The sequence below is a fragment of the Falco cherrug genome, chromosome 5, assembly GCF_023634085.1.
Source record: "Falco cherrug isolate bFalChe1 chromosome 5, bFalChe1.pri, whole genome shotgun sequence".
Classification (NCBI taxonomy): domain Eukaryota; kingdom Metazoa; phylum Chordata; class Aves; order Falconiformes; family Falconidae; genus Falco; species Falco cherrug.
The window spans coordinates 17732673-17751999 of record NC_073701.1 but is presented as its reverse complement, the minus strand read 5'-3'; the positions used below and the strand labels follow the sequence as shown (position 1 = coordinate 17751999).

The 19327-nt window shown below is 37.7% G+C and overlaps 1 protein-coding gene across 3 annotated transcripts in view; it reads left to right on the top strand.

The window, feature by feature from the left end:
- GYS2 (glycogen synthase 2) overlaps positions 1–19327 on the top strand; it is a 47401-nt gene that overhangs the window by 20168 nt on the left and 7906 nt on the right. For all 3 annotated transcript variants that reach the window (XM_027797417.2, XM_005433675.3, XM_027797418.2), the window contains exons 5-11: positions 4194–4338; positions 10085–10202; positions 10613–10733; positions 13211–13317; positions 16476–16535; positions 17168–17246; positions 17895–18008. In XM_027797417.2, the coding sequence (XP_027653218.1) occupies positions 4194–4338; positions 10085–10202; positions 10613–10733; positions 13211–13317; positions 16476–16535; positions 17168–17246; positions 17895–18008 (744 nt within the window). The remainder of the gene's footprint in view (positions 1–4193; positions 4339–10084; positions 10203–10612; positions 10734–13210; positions 13318–16475; positions 16536–17167; positions 17247–17894; positions 18009–19327) is intronic.

Sequence of the window (19327 nt, the reverse complement as noted above, 5' to 3'; positions counted from 1 at the left end):
TTCCATTGGCTTTCATCATCTTTTTTTTTTTTTTTTTCCTTATGAAAGCATAGTTTAGTATCGGTATCTAGAGCATGTGTGCAGACTCTGACAAGTAATTTTTCTGTCTTTCAGAAAAGTACTTGCATAGTTAGTATAGTCTTTCCTCTTTTTTTTCCACTCCCAAATGATTCTTCTTGTTCTGTTGTAAATAGTTTGCAATTTGTCTGTCATTTTGAAGTAGGAACGTCTGATTCGGATTCATTACTTCAGTGACTGTTCTCCGTTTCCAAGAGAAACGTAACACCAGTATCCCACAGCTCCTTTGTGTTCTTTTTGCATTCCAAGATCATCTTAGTGGTGTTAAACAGAATATCATGCTGGGAGGCTCAGTGATTACCTACTGTGCCCCCTAATGTGACAAATTTTAAGACATGTTATACTCTTCAAATGGATCCATAAAAAGGACAGAAATAAGCTGAAATTTCCTCAGAATTGCATTGCAGTAAATGCAAGTTTTACTCCAAAGCATTATGCCTGCAGAACGTCTTCCTGGTTTGCTTTGAAATTAGAGCGGCCTTATAAGGGAGACATTTTTCCCTATAATCCTTGCCATCATATAAATTCTTATAATCTGCTTGGTCTCTAAGTCAGAGTAGGAGGGGATTCTCACTGGGAACAGCAGTGGAATATTCACAGGGAAATGGATATTGAAGTTGTTAGTCTTTTAAAGTCATTGAGGGAAGAAACAGCTGGACTCAATGATCTTAAGGGTCTTTTCCAAACTCAATGATTCTATAAACAGTTAATCTGACTTAAACTGTTTTTTCCCCCTGAGCGCAGCTTTGATTTGTGGCTTTGCTACTGTTCCCATTTGCTGATAACAGCAAACAAACAAAAGTTAGCATGACGCACTTCACAGAGGTTTGGCTTTGCTCTTGCTGAACGTGAGTCCTGTGGAACATAGTTCACAGGTGCCTGATCTAGAGCAGTCAAGCATTCAGACTGCAGAGCTGATTGCTGAGCAGAAACATTGGCTTGGGGGTGAAGAGCAAACTGCACCGGTGTTCTGCTTCATTGCAGCATATTGGCTCAATACAGTGCCAGGCCCCATGTTGCTTCTAATTCTGGAGCCAATGCTGTCGGAGCAAGCTCAGCTGTCTTTGCGCAGCACTGTGTGGACTAATTTTGTCTCCTGCACAGTCTCATTAATTAAGTTCCATTTAACCTGCCCTTCAACTTGTCTAAGGCTTATTTTCTGAAGTCACTCATCTGGCCTGCTCAGTGCACAGTGAGGGTTCTTACTCCACACTAAGTGACATCAAAGGTCAGGATCTTCCTTTACCAATTGGTGGAGGAAATTGCTGGAGAGCAAGAGCAAATGAAATGTGAGAAGTCTGTGACCTTGGTTTATACTTACTAACAGACATGGAATTGTGTACCTTTGAAAAAGTGCGCCAGAAGTCATGCAAGCATGTGCAAAATAAAATCTTCCCCGTTTCCAGAAGATGAAAAAATTAATAACAATGAAGAAGTAAACATCAATATGTGTATGTGTTAAATGTGAAAAATGCCTTCATGCAATCAAAAAAAAAAAAACTAGGAAGAAATAAGCCATAATGCTTTGAACAGTCCTATTATGAACCTTTCTCCCAGGGAGTGTCGATCTACAGTTAATGAACATGCCCCAAATCTAGTTTTTAATAACATTTTGTAAAGATCTCTTTCTTGGTAAGAAAGGGAAAAGAGAACAAAAAGCTTTTAAAATTTGGCCTGCTGTTTTTATTTACAATTCATCAAGATTGCTGTTTGCAATTTAAACATTATTTTTAACACAGTCAGATGTATTTGAAAAAAATTGCATAGTTTTGACTGTGCAGTGGTACTTCATCCATTTGTGTGTTTGCCCAGCATGCTAAAGACCTGTTCCATTTTATATCTTTGGTGCATAGAATGGTTGAACAATCATGATTTTTGGTTTTGTTATTGTTCGATATGTGTCTTCCTACCCTGTTTACAATATGTAATTAAGATTTCTGCTCTGAAGATCATATCTGTGATTTTCTTTACAGCTGTTTTGCAGTATTCGTCAGTGGTATCTATGAAACATTAGTTAGTTAGTTCACCACACTTATATGAAGGGAGTTAGATATATCATGAGCATTTTTTTTAGGGGAGTTTTTATCAGAGTTAGCAGTGCAAAGTACTCCAGTGGATTTCAGATGTAAATGTGAATGCTCAACACTTCAACAGATCAGATTCAAAGATATTAAGGTACTCTCCCATTAAAGGAGGAACACGCAGCTAAGAACTGTATGTGAATCGGTTTAGAGTAAGCGAAGCATTATGCTAGAGATCTGTGGAACTCCGAGTCAAATTATTGCACCTTTATTTTCTTCTTCCTCTACCCTCCTGCCCTTTGCTTTTTCTACCGTTCAACGTCTGTAACAAACAAGTTGTATGTTCTAGAGAAAAGATCTTTGACATGGTTGCATTTATGCACCAAGGTTCACATGGGGAATGCATAAAATATGACATATGATGATATAACTGAAAAATGGTATCACAATGATTGGCATATTATGTGGTAAAAAATATTTCCTAGCTTTTCTAAACATCTCTTTGGCAAGCTTTAAAACTCTTGACATACAGGATCATCAGTACCAAAAGAAAGCATCGAGTTTCTCTAGAACTTTTCAGCTGAGATTTTTCAAGACTCATTTTTTGGTCGCGTTAGGGTAGCATTTTCAATGAATATAGTGGGAGCCACTTTCCCACCAACAGTGTAGCACCACTGTAAAATTAGAGTGCTCAGTGGATAGAAGTACTTTAGTTTCTTAGCAAAATGGTTGTAAGATATATATACATACACACACACTTATGTAGGTAAAAAAAATATTTGATTAAATCTTGTTCCCTGAAATGGTTTACATTTGCTGAAATTTCTTAAAATATGTTTTATACTAACATTAAACATGGGCTTGGCATGAAAAGTCAGTCTAAATAGCTTTACTTCTGACTGAGTTCTAAAGTACTAAAGGCAACTAGCTGTGGCAAAGGTCAGATAGTCCTAACTATAGAAAGTGCTGTCTGCAAAGCTTATAATAATGGTTAAATCTGTTATGGTCAATGGGGTTACAGGCTCAAATGCAATCAAAATCAGACTGTGCATCTAGCATTAGGCAGTGATAATGACAGAGCTCGTTGAGAGTCACTGTCATTCTCCATGTAACTCACACGGTCTATTTGGTGCCTATGCTGTTGACCTTAGGAGGTCAGCATTTCTGTTCCCAGAGGTGAAACATCATGTAAAGCTGAGAGGATGGTAATTTAAATGTAATCACCGACATCCCATAGACATTATTCTTTCTTAGACTACACTTTAGTGATTTTTTCAGTGGACTTCATTAGTGGACGTTTGAACTTTTAAGCATGGGCTCAATAGGTGTAGTGCATTTTCTTCCCATCAGGATAGCACAAGCTCAGTTAAAAAAAAAAGGGTAGCTGCAAGGATTAAGAGTGATTTAGAAGTATGTTGGTATTTGAGGTAGTCTTACCTAGCAGCTCAACTTACACCTTCTTCTAGAAATTAATGGAGTTCAAATTGAAGTAAAAGGAACAGCAAAAAAATGGTGGAGTTGGAGGAAGAATATCACTAAATATCAGAAAATTTCTCATTTTCTATTTTTCTTTGTTCCCTCAGGATTTGTGACTGAGTCCTTACATCCCACCTCCCCACCACAACTTCATTTCTCTCTTACCTACCCATGATTCCCACCATTCTACCCAGTCCCCAGGTTCTTTCCTATCCCCATTCATTTTTCCTTTTTTCCCCTATACCTTCAGTTACCAGCAACTTCCCTGCTCTCTAGTTTTCCAACAAGCCCAGGCAAGACGCAGCATGACATATTGCCAGCCAGCAGGTCAAATAGCATAGATCCTTACCTTTCATGGGATCATTAATCTAGATCTCCTTCCACTGCAGAACTGCCATTTTTTCACAAACATGCAGGAACTGAGATATCTCTTGCCCCTTCAAACTCTTTGAGGCTGATAAAATGGTTCAAAAACTAGAAAGACAAAACAGCAGCATAATCACATGATTCTTATTCCCTGGGGAAATCAAGCTTAATGCAACAGACCTTCTTTGTGGTGGTAAGTCTGATAAGCATATCACACAGGTGTGTGTGTTTGTTTGTTTTATTATTTAACAGTTTGACATTGACAAGGAAGCAGGAGAGAGACAGATTTACCATCGGTACTGTATGGAACGGGCCTCTGTACATTGTGCCCATGTGTTCACCACAGTCTCACAGATAACAGCTGTGGAAGCAGAACATATGCTTAAAAGAAATCCTGGTAAGACCTGATTTATTTTCTTATATTTTCTCTGAGTTCCTACATCTCCTTAGACTGAATGAGAATAACAGAGAAAGGTATACAAACATGAAGAGCAAGGGTACATACATAGGTATGTCTGGCTACACTACAGACAATAACAAATTTTCCAAAGTGCAGATAGTATCACTTGAAACTAGTAGTATATGTATTCCAGGAGAAATCAAGTTTGGCACCATTTCTTAACTGTTTTCAGTACCATTTCAGGAGAGCCTTAGTTTAACTCCACGGATGTTAGGCTTTCTTTGCCAGGACATCTCAGCTTCAGGAGTTTTGTCAGTAGCAGGGTTTCCAGTGATGGTGTTATAGTCTGGTCAACTGATGAAAGCAGAAGCTGGAACCTTTGTAATACACTTCATCAGCTTTTATGGTGTAAGATTTGTTGCTTTGCTAGAGGTGAGTGATAGATTCGTTTAGAAATGTAGCAAGAAGTTTCATATGCAAAACAGAATGTTAGATGAGTTTTACTTTCCAGTGCTAATGCTTTCTTAATATTTAATCTCTTAAAAAGAAATGAGAAGGCAAAAAACAAGCTGTAAATCAATACGGTTTGTTTCACTATATCTCTCACAATTAGGAGTAGCAGTGTGGTTGTGGTCATCGTGATCTTAGGACCTAACCATGATAAGTTGCATAGACAGATATATTTTCTATTAGACCAACCAGTGCCATTTGAAAAAATAGTCAAGATATGTGCCCAACAGTTTGTCTGATTTTTCCCTTTGCATTAGTCTCATAAAATATGGAACTTAGCAACAAATCTTGTTGTTCCATGCATGGCATTTGAATAAGGTCATGCTCCCCGTGTGATACGTTATTAAAGTTCTTTTTAAATCAGCACAGTGCTTTATAAGGACAAGCGAAAATACTCCATCTGCAGGTAAGCATCATGGGGGCAAAAATGCACAAAAGTTTTGAGACTGTTTAGCAGGTATGTACACATCTTAGTTGGTTATTTTAGGTATAATAATGCTCAAATGACTTTGGGGTTTTTTTGTTTGCTTATTCTTTGTAGTTTTTTTTAAGGTAAATCACAATGCTAATAATACTTTGGGGCAGTTATCCTTGTTAAACTTCAGTACTTCAACTCAAATCATGGTTCACGCATCAGGATAAGAGAGTTCCCCATTGGATCCTTTGACTCATTCCTGACTAACTGTTAATAGGATGATGAACTTAGAAGATTTTTTCCTTTTTATGTTAAACATGACAGCTATCTCTTAGAAGTAGTTTAAGTGTTCACTCATCTAATCTGGGATATCTCTGAAAGGCCTTGTTTTTTACAAAGTGCAGAGCACTTGACCTCTGAAAACCAGAGTTTTGAAGCTGTTTTATATTGGCATGAAGTTTCTGCCCACAACAGCTGCTCTTGAAAATCTTAGTTTATGTTTTGGCATTTTAGGAAACTGAAATGGGTCTGGATCCAGTTTAATTTGGGAGAGAAAAGCTGTGGACTGCTCACAGATAGAATTTCAGTTGAAGCTGAAGGGAATTCCATGCAGAGATTCACAGGCTTGAGCTTTTTTTTATTATTCTTGCAACTTTAAAGAAACCAAGTAAATATATTTGTTTGGATTTAAAAGTTTGTGATACATATCATGCTTCATGTTGACAGAGCTAGGAAAAAAATCCATAGAAACTGATACCCCAAATCCTAGGAGACACTTAGGAGTGAAAATATGTTCTGATGGGAATAAGTAATAGTTTCTTTGAATCTTAGCCCACAAATAAACTCTGTAGGAGTCTATTCTCATACTATCTATTCTTTCTGAAGTTGTGAAACCAACTTAGACATTGGCTGTTCAGAAAGGTCAGCGATCCTTCAGTAGATCATTAAGCTTGAATTCTGCAAAGGAATGTGAATATTGAAAGAATGTGTACACTTCTTGACCCGCTTTGAAAATAAACTTTTAAAAGGGGGATGTTGAATTGGCACAATTAACTTTAATTTACATTTGAATTTATTCAGATGTAAACTGAAGTAATATATATATATATATACACAGAAGTAAACTTTGTAACAGAGTTGTTAACTAATAACTGAGGAAATGTAGTAAGTAGTGCAGTCTCTGTTTTCTCATTATTAAACTTGGATTATACTTGGATTATAATTCAAATTATAAATGTCATCATTTGGAAAAGACCCTTTAAAATTCATTCGACATGACTGCATAGAAAGATTTTGCACCAGGACAAAGACCAGTTTACCAGTCTAAACTTGGCAGAATGACTGCTTGCATTATACTGATTTCACTTGCTGCTGTTATTTGATCAATAATTTATCAAACCATATTTATCAAAAGCTTAAGTATCTAATGCTGAACCTGTTTTCTTTGACATATCATGCAATATTCTGTCAGTGATCATAAATTATATTCCTGTGATGTGAAAACTGATATTATGGGATTTCTAATATTTTCATTCATATATGAAACGTATTTCTCAGTAGTAGTAGAGAAGACTTTGAATCAAAATTTCAAGAGACTGAAGTATTGTTTAAGACCTAGATCTAGACTTTGTATCTGTATATATTTGATCAAGATGATAGAAGCAAACTGGAAAAGTATGAGTCAACCCTGAATCTTGGTGATTTATCAACAGAAAACATCATACTGTGCTATCATTACACAAATTAATGCAAATTTCTTTCCTATAAATATGGAAGTCAAAGCATTCTGATTTGACCTACTTTGGTCAGTTTTAAAACACAAATGCCATTCGTTCATTAAACAACAAAAAAATCAAACCCCTTAAAATAGGAGCAAAGCTCTCTTCCTTTACTTCTTCCCTGGGGCAAGGGCACATTGCATCGCTCATATTCAAAATATTATTGTATGTTGAGCAGAAATAGTAAACTGGATGCTTTGGACCACCACATCTGTTCGGTATCTCAAAGGCTTAAATAAGAGATGAATCGAGCCCCAATCCTGATGAAAGGGTAAAAGACGCTGCTGTTGAATCAAAGAATATGGGAGTAGGTTATATACAGGCTGATGATGATGATGAGTGTCCAAAACTCCCTGATAAATACATCTGAAAGAGTGGATGGAAACTGGCCAGAAATACCCAGTCAGGGCTTCTTACTTTATTAGGAAGAACTTTAAATGGTTGCAGTCTCAAAGCTATGTCCTGCATGAGCCGATTCTTCCATGCTGAACAAGAAGCAGGTCAGAGGAAGGAGAAGGTATGTTTTTGGTAAAGACAAAGAGAAATGGAGGATGTTTCTGCTCTGGTGATCCCCCACTCACATGAGGTCACATAGGTCTTTGTGCAGAGCTGGTCCTAGGGCTATGTAGCAGAAGACAGGAATTCAATTCTCCTTTCTTGCCACTGAGAACCAAATCTGAAGTACCTCTCAAGTAAAGATTTCTGATTTTCTGGTAAAGGCTGGTCTTTAGTTTCAAGTGTGTACTTCAAGACAGGTCAATTGAAATTTTTGGTATTTCATGGTTACTAATAAATGTATTCTTTTTATCTACTGCTGTTTAACCTCGAAAATCTAAAAGCACTTTACAAGATAAATATTAAGCGGGGATCTCTTACCTGGCAGGGGAATACATACACTGCTAAAGCAGACTGTAAATTTCAAGGAGGTCATTAGAAATGGCTGTGGCATTTGCATGAAAAATGTCAGGCACATGTACAGGACAGCATATGGAGAACCGATTGTACTACTTTTAAGATCATCCTGATATGTAATTGTCCTGGTTTCAGCTGGGATAATTTTATTCTTAGTAGCTGCTGTAGCGCTGCGTTTTGGATTTGGTGCGAGAATATTGTTGATAGGACATGGATGGTTTTGGCTGTTGGGTGATATTTATACTAAGTCAAGGAATTTTTGTTTTCTCAGGCCCTGCCAGCAAGAGGGCTGGAGGGGCACGGGAAATTGGAAGGGGACACAGCCAGGACAGGTGACCCAAGCTGGCCAAAGGGATATTCCATACCATAGGACATCATGCTGGGTATATAAGCTGGGGGAAGAAGAAGGAAGGGGGAGACATCCAACATTATGGCATTTGTCTTCCCGAGTAACCTCTACCCATGATGGAGCCTGGCTTTCCTGGGGATGGCCGAACACCTGCCTGCCGGTGGGAAGTAGTGAATTAATCCCTTGTTTTGCTTTGCTTGCACGCACGGCTTTTGCTTTATCTATTAAATTGTTCTTATCTCAACCCTTGAGTTTTACATTCCTTTCTGATTCTTCTTCCCGTCCCTCTGTGTGAGAAGGGAGTGAGAAAGTGGCTGTGTGGGGCTTGGTTGCCAGCCAGGGTTAAACCACGACAGTAGTCGGCCAAAGGAACCATAGATGTTTTAAAGACATCTCTGTATCTCCAGAAATAAGAGACAGTTTTTTTATCAAGTCTGATGCTTAATGCTAGACATGCAAACCTTTGCTTTTGGGAGAAGGGACAAGAAACCCTGAATGTCAGGCATCCTTGACTGAAAAACCACAGTAGAACTAACATTCAAGTCCTGTATCGCTGGCAAGGAAGAGACTGTACTCCCATCAGTAACCCTGATGTGTGTGGGGAGTTAACCATGGGCACTGAGATCAAAGGAGATACTGTTTTGTTTGTGTGAACCATGTGTGGCAGGGAATTAGATCTTACTGAAGGTCCTTTGGATGATGCATAGAACTTTTAAACACAGTTAACGATTACTAGACACCTAATGACACTTGCCAAGAGAATAAGCATAAATTGGCACCAGTGTATCCTCTAATAATTAGCGCTCCTTGCTGCTTTGAAGTTTCTTTGTATTTAAAGAATCTCTGGTGTCACAAATTAGTATGGGTCTGTTTAAGTCAGTTGTGTTACTATGAAATACATCTGTTGGGGAACTGGCCTCCGCTTTTGTTTCCATACATGACTTCCACAAGCCAACTCAAAACAGGTTTCTTTCCTTTTACTTCAACTCAGTTTAGGGCAAGCCTTTACATAGGTGCTGTGCTCTACCAGAAAGGTGAAGAGAGACTGAATTTCAGTGTTGGCTGGAACATACTATGTCTATCTTCTGTGTATATCCTGCGACTCTACCTTAGAAGATACTGGAAATGAACAAATTTTAATTGTAAAATGCTTTGGAATCTTTGAGGAGAGTAGCCATAAAAGTGTAAAGCATACTATTCTGTGGTTATTTTTAGCGGAAATCCAACAAACTACTGAAAGGTCTTTTAAAAACTGTTTCTTATATTCTCCCTTTTCTGGTAAATCCTCAGAAGTTTTAACAGAACAGACTTCTCTTGTGCCATGCTGTAAACAAGTGCATAGTACAGCACAGTTTCTGCTTTCAAGAGTTTTCAATCTGTAGTGACAAAGCAGGCAACAGTGGTATCAAGAATAAAAGAGGTAAGGGACATACTGAGGGGAAAAAAAAAAAAAAAGTATGGCTAAATGGAGACATTACTTAAGTCTTGATGGGACGGAAGGGCATGTGGAGACCTCACTGTCCAGTAGGGTCTATGCTTGAGTACAGGTCAAAATGGTACCAAGCCACTTCAACACTATAGAGGGTGGAGTGCCACATACAATGGCTTTGTGGAGCAAGCTGGGGAAGACCATTGTGTTAAGACAGTGCTGTTCCCTATCGTGAGTGATGAGTACATAAACTCTTCATATACTGACAACTGAAAGACACATTGGTTCTTGCCTTAAAGATTTCTCTGACTCTGAAGATATCTACCTCTGCCTTTTCTCTGCTTTTCCAGATGTTGTCACCCCAAATGGCTTGAACATTAAGAAATTTTCAGCAATGCATGAGTTTCAGAATTTGCATTCCATGTACAAGGCTAGGATCCAAGAGTTCATTCGAGGTCATTTCTATGGGTATGCTTTTACTTTTCAAAAATTAGCAATGGTTGTCCAATGCTATTTAAAGCAAGAACCAAAGCAGGAAGACTAACAAGTACTTCACAGAGAAGGTGAAATGTTACCAATGTATTCAAATATCTGTCTGGGATGTTTTAGTCAGAAGCTAAAGGAATTTTAGACACCAGTTCTAACTCTGTTTAACAGATTGTGGGACCAGGCAGAAGATCTTGATTCTTTTTCATTTTTTACCCAAGATGCAGTTTATCAGATTAAGATAGTTAACTAAATTTAAAGAAAGCAAAAAAGCCTCCCTTCCATTATTTTCTTGGAATAATAAGTTCCTCCAGAATAGAAATCTGTTGCGTGTTTTGTTTGATTATATTTTGAGAAATACTTCGTGCTTGTTTCTGTTTGCTTGGTTTCAGCCACCTTGACTTCAGTCTTGAGAAGACCTTATTTTTCTTCATTGCTGGGAGATACGAATTTTCCAACAAAGGAGCTGATATGTTTCTAGAAGCCTTATCAAGATTAAACTTTTTGCTGAGGGTAAGAAAGCTTCTTCAAATGTAGATAACATAGAGCTTATGCTCAAATGGAAGTCACCTGCAAGGATTTCTATGTCATACTCTGGTTTATAGGAAAATAATTAGAGGATATTCAGAGTTCTCATAAAGCGCTCTCGCTGAATCATTTGAGTATACAATGATCTCAGGCTGCTTAAAAATAATTGATTACATAGTCAAAGAAGTTAATCCATGGTTACTTCCTTGTTTGTTAGAGAAAAACACTGAAAATATGATTCAAGAATTTACCCTGAAAGTTTACATATTAGAAGGCAAATAGAAATAATCCTTTAATGATGCAATTAAAAAATACCTTTTTAAGGAAACTGCTTAATTCATTAGGACCTGACCATGATCTTTTACATCTTTGAGTACTATTATCACATTGGATGGGAATCTTGCATCAAGATTCACAGTGTGGCAGTGGCCTGAAGAATAAGCATGGGGAAGTCACTCCTGCTTCTGTTGCCTCAGGTGAAAAAATGAGTGCAATGTTTCTATATGCCTTTGTGGAATACTTTAATGAAGATAAGACCTGGGCCTTGTCATAAGCAAAGAGCAAAGCACTTGCCACCTACAAATGAGATTGTTGAAAATGTCTCCAGATGTATCCCAAAGACTGATACATTTAAAATAAAAATCATGCTAATAACTTTCAGTCATCTAGCAAGAATCAATTATCTGTTGTCCCAGACTCTCTCTTTTGTACTCTATCATTTCAATGATATGGAAAACCTGGATTAAAATCTTGATGCTGTATTGCTAGCTGGGCTAAAAAATATTGATTTTCAAGGCCCTACGTGCACTTGTTCTACTGCCACCTTCTATTAATACAGCGTTAGAGCCTGTGGACTTTCTGGAAATAATTAATCCATTCACTGACACAACAGGTTGCCTCACATAACTTAAGTTTTTCTTCTACAACTTTGCCAGACAACTGACTTTTGTTGTTTGGCAATGCTGTGCAACATCAGCTACCTGGTAGTGGTATTTAACATGGCTGTTAACTATGAATGCTGATAATGCGGAAGGTCTTATGTGGTAAGAGGGAAAGAATTGCTTAAGCAACAATTGCAGCAATCTCTGATTTTATCTGATGGTTTATATGACATCAATGACAAGCTAGGCTGATGTCAAAAGAAACAGGCTAGTTTTCCAGAGTTCTCTAGAACCAGATACTGGCACTTGCTTCTTCCATAAGCTGAGCCTGGCTTTATTGAGTTATTGTTCTAATATGCATGCCAGCACCCGAATAGCTTTTCAAAGAACACTTGCTCGGTAAATATTTCAAGAGGTAATTCCATGGGGAACAGCAAAATGCCTGCATTATTTGTGAATTTGCGAATGATGGTGCTTCTTAAACAAGTCCCGGTGGTGTGCCTGAACATAAAAAATGCATAGCATTGGATGGAATCATTTTATTTTATCGAGTTCTTTTCCTTTTCTACTTAAAAACCTTACTAATGTCTTGGAAATAAAATGTGAATGTTGGGACAGATTGTTAATACATGTTGAGATCATAGCATGATAGACCTTGTACCTGCCTTGAAGAGAGAAAAGGGAAGAACCTTACAGTGATAGATATGTCCCATAGATTATTTTATACATTTCCCTGTACCTCAGTCTGAGATCATGGATACTAATAGCATGTTTGTGTGTCTAAAGTTTAGAATGGAGGCAATTCAAGGTAAATTAATTTTTACAGCCCTGAAGAGAGTTCACTCTTAGCTTTTCTTTAAATAGCTGTTGACAGGAATACAACCTCATTCTGCTCCATGTGAGGAATCCCTCATGGACCTGGCATTCAGAACTTGTTAGTGCACAGGAGAAACCAGCAAGTGAAACCATCTATAAGTAAAGGGTCAGATTTTACAGCTTATCCTTTTTGCCTTTGCAGTAGTTGGATATGAGAGATGAGCAAGAAGTTACCTGTAGGTTTTAGTGTGTCTGGCAGATTCTTTGCTGGGTTTCAGTTAGATAGCAGTTGCTATCATGCCCCTTTCGGCCCATAGATTTGGGGCACTATTGCTACGGAAAGTAGCTCAGCTTGCAGCTGTAGGGAATCCCTCACCCCATGCTGGGCATACCTCGGCTAGTAAACTAATTGCTTACTCTGTTGAGCCAACATAGTTTGTGTCAGGTGAGAAAATGTGTAGGATTTTTATTTTTTGCAGTTTACGTTCACATCCTAAGCCATGGCCTCTAAACAGTGAGAAGTCAGGAAGATCTTTACAGCCCAAACTGGCATTGGGTGACATCTGTTTACCTGTATCTATCCTTAGCTATATGTCTGACTTGGCAAAAACTACATAGCTAAAAGGAGAGGTAGAAGATCAGAGCCTTCCTGGACAATTCATCAAAGTGCATTGGCTTTTCCTGTGGCTAATTCTTGAAGTTGGCTGTGATACCTTGTAGTGGGATTTTTTTTTTTTCACCTTTCTGCATCTTGTGTCCATGTAGGTTCATAAGACTGATGTTACAGTTGTCGTGTTCTTCATCATGCCAGCAAAGACAAACAATTTCAATGTGGAAACCCTGAAAGGACAAGCGGTGCGGAAGCAGCTCTGGTAATTGCCATTCTCACTGAGGGTCTTGTACAGTGGATTGAGGAGACATGCAAAAGTTTCTGACGAAGAATAATGCTCTTTCTTTTTGCTCTGCTAAAATTGAGGATTGTGGGTAACTAGAATGTATTTGTAGGGATGAAAGAGATGGGAATGATAAATAAGGGCAAATATTTATCTTTTTTATCCTAGGTTATTTTTAGTAAACTTGCCTTGCCATTCTTTGTAACAAGTTAGCAAATAGTACTTGTTTTGCAGAGAGAAAGATTCTAGAAAATCCAGTGTTCTGGATGTCTTCTGCCTGTTTCTGGTACTCCCTTGGACATACCATTGAGCTCACACAAAATAAGGACTGCCTACTAATTTATCAGCGTGAGCTTCCCTGCCACCGGTGGGAAACAGAAATTAATTACACATCCTTTTTATTTAGAAATATGGAAATTTTACTGTCTAATCCAGCAGAATAACAGTTAATAACAATTGTCTGTAATTTTCTATATAGCCTACAATAAGTGATGGCCATGTCCAAGCAGTGAAACTTAGAGCTGTAAAGAGAAAATTGTCACAGCCCTTCTCAATTTAACAGTTTTCATTTTACAACTTCCCAAACAGAAAAGCAAAGCAGGGGCAGACTTAACCGTTACCTCACTTTAACTGCTATGTGATTCTACATGGGAAAAGACACACGTTGTGAGGTATTTCTGAACTGAGAGAAATTGCAAAATTGAAGGTTCAAATTCATAAACAGAACCAGTGGCGGGTTATCAATGATGATTTTTGTTTAAAAACAGTGAAAAATTCCATTTCATTTAATGTATTTACACATTAATTTTCTAAGCAGGGAAATGGAAAAGTGCACCTTATCATGTGGCTCGGGTGGTTAAATTCTGCTGCAGAAGTAAGGAAGCTGGCCTTTAAGCTAAGGGACTAAAACCCACAAGACCTAGTTTCTGCTTTTATGCCTGTGTCTCACTGTGCTTAACCTTTCTGCTGCCAGTTCTATATTTATAAAATGACAGAAATCTAAACGACTTAGAGATCTGTAGATGAAAGGCACTGTGTAAGACAAGGATACTATTTTTCTTGTTATCTCATTAACTGCCTCCAGCAGATGATCTCTGGCTCAGTTTCTGGATATCAGTAATCAAGTTGAAGTCTTTGATTAACGGATACTAAACCTGCACAAAACCAGTGACAGAAATAGTTTAACAAGGATCATTGAAATCATTTAGCTTTGCCGTATCTGGAAAAGAAGACAGATGTGAGAAATATATCTACTCTCTAGATTATCTCTGGAGTCATCACACAACATTTCTTGGGACTTACAGGAAACATTCTACCTGGTTACCACTCTGGAAACAGGTACCACAAATGTTGAGGCTGGAATTAATTGTCCAACTCTGGCTTCCTAAAAATACTGCATCTCAGCTGCCTTCACTGCCAGTGGAGAGTGATGGTTCACTCCAAATGATGCTTCATCCTATAGCACTTCAGCAAGTGTCTAAGATGAGAGAAGGGAATCATCCTCTGAAATGGACTGTCACCCTCTGCAGATGTGTGGAGGATCTGTGCAACTGGCTTAAACGGTAGATGGCTAAAGCAGGGTAACATAGCCAGAGTTTTTAATGAGAAAGTAAAACCATGAGTGCAGTGAGAAACAGCCATGCTTGTAACAAGTGCTTTTGGCTTCTGCTTTGTCTTTGATATAACGTATGTAATGTTTGAATATAATACAACAGTTATATATTAAATAAATGATATATGGATATTAGGAAAGTTTAAATTAAATGAAATTGCAAAGCTTTTTTTTTTTCCTGTTGCATCTCTACTACATGGTTATTTGTCTGGTACTCAATAATACGGGCATAATAGTAACAGTAAAGGTAAACCTAAAGATGTGAAATCATGCAAAAACTGCTACTTACAGCTATTCTTCTCACTGTGTTCTGTGAAAAGCAAAATACCCTCTGCATCATTATATGTAGCATTATCATGGTCATAATCTGGAGCTTCTGGATAAAACCACCTGGTATCAGTATTACATAATTTAAAGATGCCACAGAAACTGAATACAAGAAGAGGTTGGCACTTACAAGATAATAGATGATGGTTGATCTGGGATATAAAATCCCTTCTTTCTTCTGCTTTTGAAAGAGTCTATCCTATCTGGGTTAAATTTTGGATATTGTGCATGGAACAAATCTGTGAAAATACAGTCATGAAGGGACTAGCTTGCTGGGTTTTGGATCCATTTGGTTTGATGTTTAGGAGAGAAGAACTAAAATTAGGTATGAGGATTCTCAGCTTGGTAAATTTTAGGATTTCATTTAACAAGTTTTGTCTTAGCTCAAAGTATAATTCTTAGAAATCCTAAAGGCAGAAAAATTTCCACAAAGTGGGCATTCACTTGCTATTGGCAGCAGCACTTCCAACTGTACTTTCAAGTTAGTTCAGCTAGGGGCAGGATAATTTAAATGACACTTGGAATTTAGAGCAGTTGTTCACTGGAGTTTTTTGTTGCTAAAATATAACATTTGTCTGGCACAGGCTTTATTATTAGCTTAAAACATTGTCTGAGCTTTCCAGGAATTGTTTTTTGGTTTGCAAACTAGTTTATAGTAAACTACCTTTAATCTAACACTTGTTTTCAAAAATCTTTGAGTTAGGAAATAGGGCAGGAAGTGAATGGAGAAGCTTGCTTTAAAATCGCCATTTGTTTAACTCATTGATCTTACATCTTTCTACCAGGTCAAGTTAAATTGGAGACCTATCTGTCTTCATTAGTGTCCAGTGTTAATGATCATGTTTCTCTGTGTAGAGTCATATATATGCTCTCTTTTTCCATAGCTGAGATGAAAGTGTGGTCTACTTATCAGAGCAAAATATTAGAAGTAATCGCTAGTGAGGTCTGCTCCTGGTTTTCACAGTGTATTCATCTTTGGATGCAGGTCAAATCCTCAGTTGTGCGGAAATCTGTCGGTATGGCTGCTGGCTGGATAAAAGAGCTTTGACAACCAGACCTCTATCTGCTTCTACGTTCTTGGTTCCATCAGTATATGTGAAAGCACAATTTAATTTAATTTCCAACAGCAGGAATCTCTTTTATTCTATCCTTGTCCTGGATTCTCCTATTTTATACATATATTTATTTATTTTCCTAGGGACACTGCACAATCTGTGAAAGAAAAGTTTGGAAAGAAACTCTACAATGCCCTGCTAAAGTGAGTACATAAGTTACTTGCTCTACCTTGCAGATCTATGTATTCAGCTCTCTTACCCGTGGTAATTCTGTGATTCTACTCTTTTTGTACAAAATTTGGCATTTATAGGAAGGGCACAGGAGAAGGTAATGGAACCCTCTGTTCCATATACAGGTTACTTGATCAACAGGCAAATCGAAGGAGAAAAATTTAAAAATATTAACACCCCATTGTGGAAAGAGTCTTAAGAGACATTGAGGATGTCTAAGTAATACAAAGGCTTACTCGCTGTCAAAAACAAGCTGGGTCAGCCTAAAAAAAACATGAGAGAAATAAGTATTAGTGGCTTAGTCATGTCCTTTCTAAAGACAGTTGGAAGTGAATGACCCAAAGCACAGATTAGATGACTGGAACTTCAGCAAAACCAAGCTATGGCTGACAAATAGAAAAAAAGAATTCTTTAGCTTTTTTGGAAGCTGATTGGAAAGTCGGCAAGTGTATGGGAGAACAAAATGTAGGGAATATAGAAGGCTCATGAAACAAAGGAAAGATTCATGTTGACATCAGCAGGCCTCAGATCAGACCTTGTTTGCTGTTTCTTAATTTTCTTTATACAGCTATTTGGTAAAATAGGTTCTGTGTTGCCTCCACAGAGGAGAAATTCCAGACCTGAACAAGATTCTTGACCGAGATGATATGACCATTATGAAAAGAGCCATCTTTTCAACTCAGGTCAGAAAATTTATTGTTTACACAAATATCTAGTATAAATGATAAACATGACTGTGTACAAGGATTGTGTATGACAGATAGCAATATGCATGCATTGAAATGAAGTTTTCAGCAAATATGCTTCTCATCAGTAGCATTTAAAGATCACCTGTGACTGTTTCTAATGAGAGTACAACCCAAACTAATTCTTCTGAGGAATTCACGAATATTCCTCCAGTTACATGCAGGACACCAAAATTCCTAATTCTTTTCTTCTTCATTAAGTGTGAACTTTGCATTGTTCCTGAAGCCTGGATTCTTCCATTTTTATTAGATACGCAAACCCAATCTCTTAAGAGACATAATGTATTGTCTAAAAACCTTTAAAATTAAATGGTAGACCTTTCTAAAAGGTAGTACAAATACATGTATTTTGAGGTAAGTGAAACAAGTCCTGTGACAGATTTTATGGTCTCGTTTATGGCCTTGGTTATACAGAAGACAATATTATATGATTGCAACTTTCTTCTTACCTTAAATTGAAAGGGTAAAAACCTATTTGCATTGATAACAAAATATCCTGCTGTCTTCCACTAACTTTGGAAAATGGTAACAGGACTTTTTTGCAATGGTTTTGTCTGGCTTCTGGATTGTCTTTTCTCTCTTTAGCGACACTGTCTGCCCCCAGTGACCACCCACAACATGATTGACGATGGCAATGATCCAATCCTCAACACCATCCGACGCATTGGCCTTTTCAATAACCGGACAGACAGAGTAAAGGTACGTTCTGTCATTTTCATTTTAGATATAAAATGGAATTTCTTTAAACAGTCTCACTCTGGATCATTATCATGGGGAATGCAGTCAACTTCTTGATAAGGAAGTATTTTACTAATGTAGTATACTGATAGACCTCCCGCTTCCTTAGTTTCCAGGAATAACAAGTAGTCACTTCACAGATATCCTCAGTTGACGTTTAACCAAATTAGAAATCTGATGTTAGGGATTTGTTTTCATTGCTGCCTCCTGTACTGAATGAGGAGCTACTACTCCTGAAATTCAGAAAGTGCCACACGTCATTTACACCCAGATGTAAAACTCTGTAATAGATTCATTTGCTTAAAACTGGAGGTCAGAGTTTGAGCACAGACATTTCTGGAGTATTGGTTTGTCTCTTAAGAACAGCACCCTGACGCTTAGTGTTTGCTGTAGAAGGTAACCAGGGCTTTGATCCTGAGCAGAAATACTTCCCATTCCTGCTGTGGTCTTGTTTACATAACTGTTGAAGCTCGATGCATGTAAATAAATCCTTTCCTGACTTCCATGTCTATCTTGCCAGACAACAGAAATGATCATCTCCTGCTTTCATAAGTGTGCCAAAGTCTGTTTTGGTCTGGGAATGTCTGACATTCTCTTCGCTAACTATGACTATCTCATCATCTATCTATTCAAAGTAGAACCTAAAATTGCATTTTTTTCTGTTCCAAACATTTTTAACGTCAGATCCATAGTATCTCTTACAATGACATATCATTTGTTCCCAGTGTTTCGGTTTTTAAACCCATGGCAATAACTGAGTAGACATTTTCCTCAACTTCCTAGTTGCTTCTTCCTGGCTTAACGCATTCTCTGCCAAGTGTGGGTCTCCAATGAGCTCTGAGAGCATTATATGGTAATAATAAACTTGATGTAACAAAAGTAGGGTGGAAGGATGCACTGTATATAAATGTAATGAAAAAGTCTTCAGAACTAACTGCTTGAATTCATGAGAAAGCAGATAGCATATAAACACTGCACACACTTCTTCCTGCTTCTCAGTAGACTTGATTGGCTACGTATATGTCAAGTTTGTACAAACCTGTCATCACCACTGGAAAAATACCTCCTGCATGAACAGGCTTAATACTAAATGAGCTGAATGTCATGGACAAAATTTCTGTAAACTTCAAATGGAAAGCAATTTTGAGAGATGTATGCTATATCCATTCAGACACCGTTGGCATGTGAAAAACAGCCTCAGCAATGCCAATGGAAAATCTTATTTGATTCACTGGAGTCAAATAAGCTTGCATAATGAGTTTACAGACCACTTACTGGTT